The 9,737-nt window shown below is 39.7% G+C and overlaps 1 protein-coding gene across 1 annotated transcript in view; it reads right to left on the reverse strand.

Moving 5' to 3' along the window:
* Positions 1 to 849: 849 nt before the first annotated feature.
* The window catches only part of LOC137287709 (carbohydrate sulfotransferase 15-like), a 9,732-nt gene continuing 844 nt past the window's right edge, over positions 850 to 9,737 (reverse strand). The window contains exons 2-8 of the mRNA XM_067820097.1: positions 9,678 to 9,737; positions 8,463 to 8,682; positions 8,000 to 8,125; positions 5,694 to 5,850; positions 2,840 to 2,990; positions 1,232 to 1,379; positions 850 to 1,031 (exon numbers count right to left, since the gene is read on the reverse strand). The exon at positions 9,678 to 9,737 is cut by the window's right edge and continues 174 nt beyond it. Coding sequence (XP_067676198.1) covers positions 850 to 1,031; positions 1,232 to 1,379; positions 2,840 to 2,990; positions 5,694 to 5,850; positions 8,000 to 8,125; positions 8,463 to 8,682; positions 9,678 to 9,737 — 1,044 coding nt within the window. The remainder of the gene's footprint in view (positions 1,032 to 1,231; positions 1,380 to 2,839; positions 2,991 to 5,693; positions 5,851 to 7,999; positions 8,126 to 8,462; positions 8,683 to 9,677) is intronic.

Genomic DNA, 9,737 nt, shown 5'->3' on the forward strand with positions numbered 1-9,737 from the left:
ATAGAACAAGGAGGATATATCATAACAAATGATCCAAATTTATTGGAGGACAACACTCAAGACAGCTGACAAGTGCAACCAGAACATGAGATCTTGGAAATAGTTTAGGCTGTACATTCTTCCTGACATTGACATGATTTGTACACATAACTTTGTAAATCAAAATGTTTCTCCTAACATTGATATCAGACAGATGTTAAAGTATGTGACATATCGAGTATGGACTAGACAATCCAGTATTCTTGCTCGGATCTACGGTGGTCACAGAAGCAGAGGAATTCTTACGTGTGGACTGAGAGCAATTTCATACAAGATATACTTCTCCAAATTGTCAAAGATCACAAACTAGTTTATGACAAGTTCAGTTACGTACCGCGACTGGTATGAACAGGGTGAAAGCCATTTAGAAAGTGGCATTTTGCAATCAGCTCTCGACCGTGTGAGTGGTGCCAGTTAACACTTATGAGAGGGGTACACAAACCCCGCAATCTAGACTGCCAGTTGTCCGACTTTCATTCACTGCCATTCTGTAGAAGTCACGGTAGGCTGAGCGGGTTAGACGGATGACTTTCTGTGCCGACGATTAGGTGCCTGACTCGGATGGTGTGGGTTCGAATCCCTGATGGGACTTAAAAAAGCACCAGAATGTGTACTTGCTGTTCTGCAAAAGGTTGTGGAAGCTCATTGGCTATATATGTCCTTGATATACATGGAACAATCCAACTAGGCTCTGACAAAGCAACCAGACCGTCAATTCACTGACATTATGATAAAATGAGTTATTAATAATTATTTGGAATGTATATTCATATGGTTTTCTTTGTTTAGGATATAATAACCACATTTACGCTATGTCAACCACAGAAATCTCTTGTCCTGTAGTATATCAGCCAAATCCTTCTTGTATCTGCTGTAAAAGTTGTCCAGCAAAACACGGGTCTTGTTAAGGATAGGTCCCTTGCGTATTTTTTTCTGATTGATCCGTTGATGAGGCATGTTGGCAATGGAAAACATCGACTCTTCGGTATAATCTGAAATACAATGTCACTTTGAATGAGTTGTCCTCAAGTGGGAATATGTGCATGGTATTAAATGAATTAACCCGGTGATCTAGTACGTCTTTGGACCATAAAATGAGGTTTATGTTATCCTTTTAACCACAATGCTGAGCACCTCTCCTCAGTGTGACAACTTGAAATATATTTGTGGAACGGGACCTAAAGGAACTCACTCAGATTCAGATAGTTGAACACCTTTGTTAGCTGAGCTTTTGGATCTTGATCATGGTCCTCTGTTCGCAATATTAGGAATTGCTCTCTTGGAAAAACCTTCAGCCATTCTCGCATGAACACTGAATAACACCCTAAGAAAATGCGTGTCTGAAAGAAAAGTACATATTGTCTGAGGTAGCGTACATCAGTCCTTTTCTGCTATTTTTATTTCAATGGTTGTACCTGTAAGTTTATAGATTGAACAAAGAAAATCGCCATTCTGTTGAAAAAGTCTGGAATTAAAAAAACATGAACAGAACAGAAGTATTATTAATATGAAACTTAAGACTTATGATCGCATGTCAAGATGTGATGCCAATCTTTGTCAGTAGGCACTACAGATGGGAACATGAGAATACAATGTCGGTGTCTCTCGTGACCACTGTCAACTATTTTAACTGCAATGGTGAGAGCTGTCCATTACATCGGATGTCATATATCATCCGGCTTCGTGGATGTATTCTTTGTGGTAGATGAAGTTATAGACAACAGGATTGTGGCGCCGTTGCCTCGTCGTTGACCCCAGTGCTTAAACACTAAAGGACCAGCATTATGATAATTGTAGCATGAGACTTGGACCATCACACATTCAGAATAGCTTCCACATGCCTATGCCAAACTGCAGCCTGTCCTTGTGAAAAGAACAGTTCCCCGCTCCTGATGACGCCAGTTTTAATGTTTCGTGGCCCAAAGGTTGTATTTGGTTTTTGCCTCACTATTGGTTCACTCACTCAATCCAAATTCCAGTTAAATGACGGTTGTCAAGAAATAATCAGTTCTTGATAAGACAATACAGGTTTTCTCATCATGATGACTGAACGCCACAACTGAAAAACGACTACAAGCATTAGAAAAGTCAGCGACCATACGATCTCGCTTGTCATATCTTGCGACAAGCATGACCAATTCTACCGCAGAAATGCATGGATACGCCATCGTCTTGATACTGACGACATGCGAGACTGGGGTCTTTATACAGTCTTAGACATCAAACAGTCGGGATGGCCAAACATCAGTATACTGTATCAGTAATTATGCGTCTATGGTTGCCTCAAAGTGTTTGTTGTGCACTTTCTGTAGACTTGATGACATGTTTCTGAAAAAGTTGAAGTTGGCTTCTTCACCTTAGGTCTACCACTGTTGGCGATCTCGATCTGTTGATGCTTCTCAGACGGACAACAAAAGCGTTACCATAGCATATATACAGTCTGGCCAGCACGCAGTCTTCCTGAAGCCTGGTTTTCACGATTCCAAGTATTGTTTGCATGTGGTTGGTATCCATTCAATAATGACTGGTCCATGTGTCAAGGTGCCTTTTCAAGGAAGTTCATGTCCATTTAGTGGTTTGCTGAGTTGCATTAAGTTTAGTTATAATTTTGTCAATGGCCTTGTTTTCCGCCCCTAATATTAGATTTAGATAAAAAAGATCATCTAAAACAATGCGATGCTTTAGTGTTAAATAGACCCATTGACATTTCAGTAGGAAATTTTCATGAATAATTTCAAGAAGTGATGTTTCTGATGCGTTAAGTTTCTGACGTTGTCACTAGTCACAAGACATATACTACCCGAAGTCTTTTTGCTATGTCCAGGCTGTACAGACATTGCTCCACAGTGTGGTTCTTCATGCAGTTTTCCTCGACCTGGATATCTTCACTCACAGCCTTATGAAAATGTGCAGATGAACGCCCTCCCTGCATCATGTAGTCAGAATATAACCTGCAATCATATTCACATACACGTGTGAATTAAAAAAAAGATGGCGGAAAATGGTTTGATTAGTGAAAAAGTCATGCAGTGTTTCCTTTTTGACATAACGCTGAGGATTTCAAAAGAAAAAAGTTTAGACGTTTACCTTTTTACTCAAGTTGGGTACTTTTTCAAATTAGTAATAATCTGAAACGAGGTAAATAACTGCATTTTTCAGCAAATAAAAAAGATAAGATATTGAATTTCTACAAATCTGGTATGTTAATAGTAACGAAGTACTTGTTTCCATAATTTATTTTCTATATATTTAGCGTATAAATTTCATAACTACATTTTTTCCTCTCACAATACACATGGATACCCTTGACACAAGGCCATGTAAACTTCGTATCTTCTTTCAAGCTGTTTGTGTACTTATTGCATAATATTGCAAACACGTGTGAATAAATAACGAGACTGAAGGAAGACGCGGTCAGTATGATATGGAATATTTACTATCTGACGAGCTGCTGATGGTACCAAATGAAATATATATACATATTTAACTGACCTGACAATCTGTTTCTAATTCAAGTTACTGATATTTTTTTACAAGACCGATTGTCCTTCAGAATCATATACAAATGTCCGTGTAAGTTGTATAAGCATGAACAAAAAAGAATAAGGAATAATTGTATTTTCTCCATCAACCACTGACCCGTGATGGTCCCAGTGTAGAACAGGCCTTCAGCAACCCATGCTTGCCATCAAAGGCGACTCAGCTTGTCGTAAGAGACAAATAACGGGATCGGGTGGTCAGGCACGCTGACTTGGTTGACACATGTCATCGGTTCCCAATTGTGCAGATCGATGCTCATGTTGTTGATCACTGGATTGTCTGGTCCAGACTCGATTATTTACAGACCGCCGCCATATAGCTGGAATATTGCTGAGTGCGGCGTAAAATTAAACTCGCTCACTCACTCCATCAACCACTACACACTTGAATACCCTTCACAAATGACCATGTGTGCCTTGCTTTGCAAAAATGGTGCTATCGAATCTACCACTAACTTGCTCGTGTTTGTGTGAGTCCGTATAATATACATATATATATCTTTTTTTTGATCTACCAATCACATTGCTGTCACAAAGTTACAGAAGAGACAACAGCATAGACTTATTGGGTTATTTTTCATCAGAAAAAGACAAGCCTGTATATGGATATGTATGAATGCAGCCTGTATATGGGCCTATGTGAATGCAGCAAAGCGGTATTCATTGGTTTCTGTTTGGAAGCAGTGGAAATCCAGTGCCACAAACCTATCCGCCATTGAAGAACAAATCAAACTATAGACTATCAAAACACTCTATCGGCCTGTTATTACAACTTTTCCTCCTTGTTTATTGGCTATTTCACCAGTCCCGTTTGGTGGTTTTGGTCTTTAACATTTAACCTTCGCATTGACAATATTTCAGCCATATAGTGACGTGAACGGTTGTAAAAACACAATAAATACAAGTAGTTAAATAACCAGTCGGTGAAAGTTGTTAAACTAACTAAAACAACTATCACAAAAAGATTTAAAACTAGCTAGCATATATCATTGAAAATAGAAAACTATGTTGGACAATGCAATGTACAAACGGGCTATTGATCTCCAACATGTGAACGTAGAGCACCATACAAGGGACCATAGAGACTTACAGTACAGTTGCTTCGTACATGGACCCTGGCACCATCCCTTCAGCAATTTTAGACAGTTTAGCCATAATCGTCCCCAACTGGCGTTTCCCACTTATGTACAAGTTGTTATTTAACTGCATGCCGTTCTTACTGTTAATCTGATGTTTGTGACGAAATTCTTTGTACACATTCTTCTCATGATTTGGTTGTAGTGTTGTAACTCGAGATAGCAATCGTCAGTATGTTTCTAAAAAGCAACTTCTATGTAGCCAAGCAATATGAGTTATTATTTGTTATTATTTGATCCGCATTGAATTTCTTAATCTACATCACCACCGCACTGTACATTGTCTTGTACACTGTCATTGTCTATCTATCTATCTGTCTATCTATCTGTCTGTCTGCCTGTCTTTGTATGTGTATATAAATATAGTTTTTGGCTTCAACGGACAAGCAAAGGCTTTACAATGGTCAGACAGACAAACAATAGCACATATACAGCCAAGGGGGGTGACCACCAAGGGCTATAACTGTCATATACAGTTGTTAATAGGGAACAAAAGGAAAAGGGTGGCTGACAAAACGATGCACAATGCGGTGGTGAGAAAGATTAAGAATGCAGATAAAATAATAAAATATGCTCACATTTATACTGAACAAAGTCCTGTACTGTCTCCGTAGGACCGTTCGCGAGCAGGAATATGCCGCTCGTAGGAACCCCTGGGGTTGAGCTGGAACTTCGTTCACCTCATACATGCATACTTGCTTCCCATGTCTTTTGTAACCAACAGAAAAGGTCTGAACTCAACAAAGCTTTCGTCAGCACACGTTTCATCTCAATTATGAGAAACATTAAATCTCAATTCTTGAGTGGACGCGCCATCAACGAGTTGACAGTAGTAACGCTTAGCTAGATAACGGTGTATGAATCTACATCGGAGCGTGGATCTATGCAGTCAACTACAATTTTGTCAACCATAAAGTTTTGACTCACCAACTGCTAAATTGCCGAGGAAACAATTTGTTCCACTAGAACAAATACCCACCTGTCAGTTGGATTTCTAAATATGAGGATGAACTTTGGATCTCTATACAGGTGTCTCATAAGATGGGGTGTCAAAACCACCGGTTTCTTTAAGCCTGTATTTTGGGGTATTTTGGGCCAACCCCGGAAATCGGAAAAATCTGATGGAGTTGCGTCACCTGAACAAATGAGAGAGTGGGTGAATGGGTATTTAGGTTAAAAAAACATACAACTTTGTAAATAACAAGTTCTTGATTATAGCGACGTTTCCATGTACATTCTGTCAGTGTTGGCAAGCCTTTGTGACTTTAAGTGGGCACTCACATGCATCCATCCAATCCATCAATCTCCGTGATTTGAATTGTTATTAATTATTATTGCGGTAGTTGTAATTAGGTTACATTATTTAAGGTTTTGGTGTTAGTTATTATGGGTCGCATTTCCTGCAGAGAATTATTTAAGCGGCACGCCTCTAAGGCAGTACTTCAGAGTTATCTGCCCTTGGCGTTCTAATTGTTGACATCCGGGAGACTGTTCTAGAGCATTGCACGTTAGTGGCGATGGTCGTATTTGTTCGAACTTAGGGGAATGACTGAATGTATGTATAAATGCTAGTTGCCGTGTTGTCGACAGATATGGACACGCATATTTACTGGATTAGCATCATCAATCTCCGTCAACGCTTGATCTACAAATCCGCTGCCTGATCGCTCGTTGTGTTACATTCTGCATAACTGTTTCTCGCATTAAGACTTTGGTGAGTTTGCTGTATATTTTGTGACCCATTACCTTAGATTTTGTCTCCTATGTATTGTATTTGAAATCGGTATTGTTAAATGGACTTGTGACTTTGTATAACTTGCTCTCTTTGCTTAATAATACAAGATTTGAATGATTTAGACTTGTCTTTGTTCTGTTTTGCTGGTTCAAGGGGATTTTTACACCTTTTGTCACGGCAAATTTTTAACCGTAACACACTCCATCCATCTGTGATATAAGCCATTTTCTTCAAATTGCGTAACGACACGCACCAAACTTTACCCTAGGTGTAATGCAAACCGTGGAAGACACCCTGGAAGACCCATGCTCTCAGACACCAGCATATTATTATTGAAACAATAGTTTCAGTGTACGTCCTTGGACTCGGTAGAGTTGCCAGTATGTGCGTGATTCTGACAAATTGTCTAAGCCTTACAAAAAATATCATTCAGTTGAATTTATTCTAGCCTTCGCTGTTCAGGGATTAAGGTCCGTGGAAGATGTTGACTCCACAAACTTCTCTCAGTAGGGCACTTGACCATTCAAGATTTATCGACTAAATCAGTTTCTTAATTAAACAATAATTAAGTCTAACTTAACAGAAGTAGAACGATTCTTACAGTTTTTACATTGAAAGCAGGACTGCTTGACTGATTCTTTCATCACAAGGAATACAGAATGGAGGATCTTTACCATCAGGTATGCATGGGTAAATCTAGCATGGGCAATGCGACAGCGTCGCATGATGACACCTGTTGAGCAGGTGTAAACAATACAGGTGTGGATACCTACTTGGGTGCCCCTCTTCTTCTGCATCAGATCACGGATGTACCATCTGAATGTAGCTTACAGAACATGTAATAAGAAGTGGTGTACACATTTGTCGAGTGCTGCCTTTGCAGTGGTTCGACAAAAAGAAGTGAGATAACTCTTGTGATTTTTTGCCGCTATGGGGTTTGTGAGAACCGAACATGTAGCCATACTACAGAGGTACGCGTGAAGATATGACTTGACGAACCTCTGTGGTAAGAAAATGTCTATACGGAGGTAGTACGGAAACAGTGGAGTGGGAACGTAATTTGGATACGATAGAGATTAGCATGGTTCAGTAATCATGCCTGTCGTAACAGGCGACTAACCGGATCGGGTGGCCACTCGGCCCCGTTTCACAAAACTCTCGTAAGCCTAAGATCTCGTAAGTTTTCTCGTAGCCATTGTGCCTCCTATATTGAAACGCAGGAGCTACGGATGTTACGAGAAATGTTACGAGATCTTAGGCTTATGAGAGTTTTGTGAAACGCGGCCCAGGTTTGCTGACCTGAAGGCACATGTCATCGTATCTCAATTACGCAAATCGATGCTCATAATGTTGATCACTGGACTATTTGGCCCAGACTCGATTATTTACAGAAATAACAACCAGCATCACACAAGATGGAATGGGCTTTCCCTGCATGGATACATTACATTTCAGACAGTAGTTTGCTTTCCCTGTAACATTCCTGGTTTAGGCACACGACTTTTTAAATTGTCCAGTGATTTATAGCATATATTCATCACATATACTACCTGTGATCATGTTGTGGTAGCCTGCTTCTGTACTTATCTCTTCTATCCGTTGTGCGGCTTCCGCGAACTTATCTTGAAAACAGCTGAAGTTGCACGGTGTCATACTTTTCATGTTATATTCATAACCTGTGAAAATATCAGCGATTTGAAAAGTCAGTGAGTTGCATTGATCATATTACTAAATCTTTAACGAGTTTAATAAAAATAGTATGTCACGGATGCGAATTTAGTATTCTGTTTATTACTCACCAACATAAACTGACAAAACCGCGGCGAAATTGCCTACAGTGTGAGGACTCTCCGCTTTCCGCGAGTAAAATTGCGACAGCGACATTAGCATTGTGACGTCACAACTTTCAACTATTCTGACGTCATACACCAAGCGGTATTACACTAGTGCAATGCTGCCGCAAAAATATTACACTGCAGTATCTTCAACGGGCGAGTAATAAAACGACATTACCATATCTTCCACGGCACCAGTAGAACGTTTCCTTTTCCATAATACAATTTCTGCAGCGGAGGACGTCTTCATGGGCCCTTATGCGGTAGGCGAGGTCTGTAGTACCTGATTTGCACACGCCAAGAATATGGTAGTATGGGACGCACTTGAGACGAAACTTCCCACTCTCTTTTGCGTACCAGCAGGGGTTCTTAAAGTTCGGCAAATATTTGGGTTTTTCCTGTTACACAAGACACAGTATTAGATCATAAGACTTCATTGATATCTTTAATATGGTTTCAGTTGTTGGCGATCTACAGCCCATGTTTATCCTGTCTTGTCCGCATTTGAACTCAAGTTTTAGAGTCAGACGCCAGTTTTACTTATAAATTACTGTGATATGCTAGTTGGATTGACAGATTTCTATAATTTACATGTATTTCTGGTGGATTTACAACTAGTTTTAGTTACGATCTAGTTGAAATATTGCCGATGTGACGTATAATGTTAACGCACGCACTCACTCACTGACATATAGTATGATTTGCAAAACTGCATAGAGTTTTAGTCTATTTTGCAATATTTCAGCAATGTCCCACACCAGAAATTGGAATCGAACCTAAGCCTTCGGCGTGATGAGCGAATGCTTTAAAATTCCATTGGATCCAGATGAGCCAGCGTTAGTTTTAGGCCTCTATTCTAACAATATCAGTGCGGGATGGCACGGGAAACAGGATCTCCTTGAGGGGAATCGAACCCGGGTCTCCGGTATTACGAGCGAACGCTTTAACGACTAGGCTACCCCTACGCCACAAGATTGTTTAATGCTAACAAACATTCTCATTAACAGACAACATATCACCGGTGGGAAAATTCACATGACAATTAACCTTCAAGTGCCTCACAGGCAGCTGAAGTTCATGGAGATAGGGATTATTATCATTATTTGATGGAGTGGTTCGTGCTAAACATTAATTTGAATATTTTGCTTTTCCTAAAGAAAAAAGAAGCTCATTTAATACCAAACGTCGTGATGATAATTTCTATAACATAATGGATCTGTTGAACACGCAGTTGAGGAAAAACAGAAATTTCTTTCAATATTTATCTAATAATACCATATATTATGATATATAATAACATCAATGATCATTTCAGTTGTTTTCACTTTGATGGCAGCATAAAACTCACACACTTCCCCATTTCCCCAAAATTAGAAGCAAAACCATCACATACCATACAGAATAGATCCTCTGCCGTGTGTGCCCCTGCTCCGACACACCTAATGCCATGCTT

Source organism: Haliotis asinina, chromosome 6 (genome assembly GCF_037392515.1).
Source record: "Haliotis asinina isolate JCU_RB_2024 chromosome 6, JCU_Hal_asi_v2, whole genome shotgun sequence".
Classification (NCBI taxonomy): Eukaryota; Metazoa; Mollusca; class Gastropoda; order Lepetellida; family Haliotidae; genus Haliotis; species Haliotis asinina.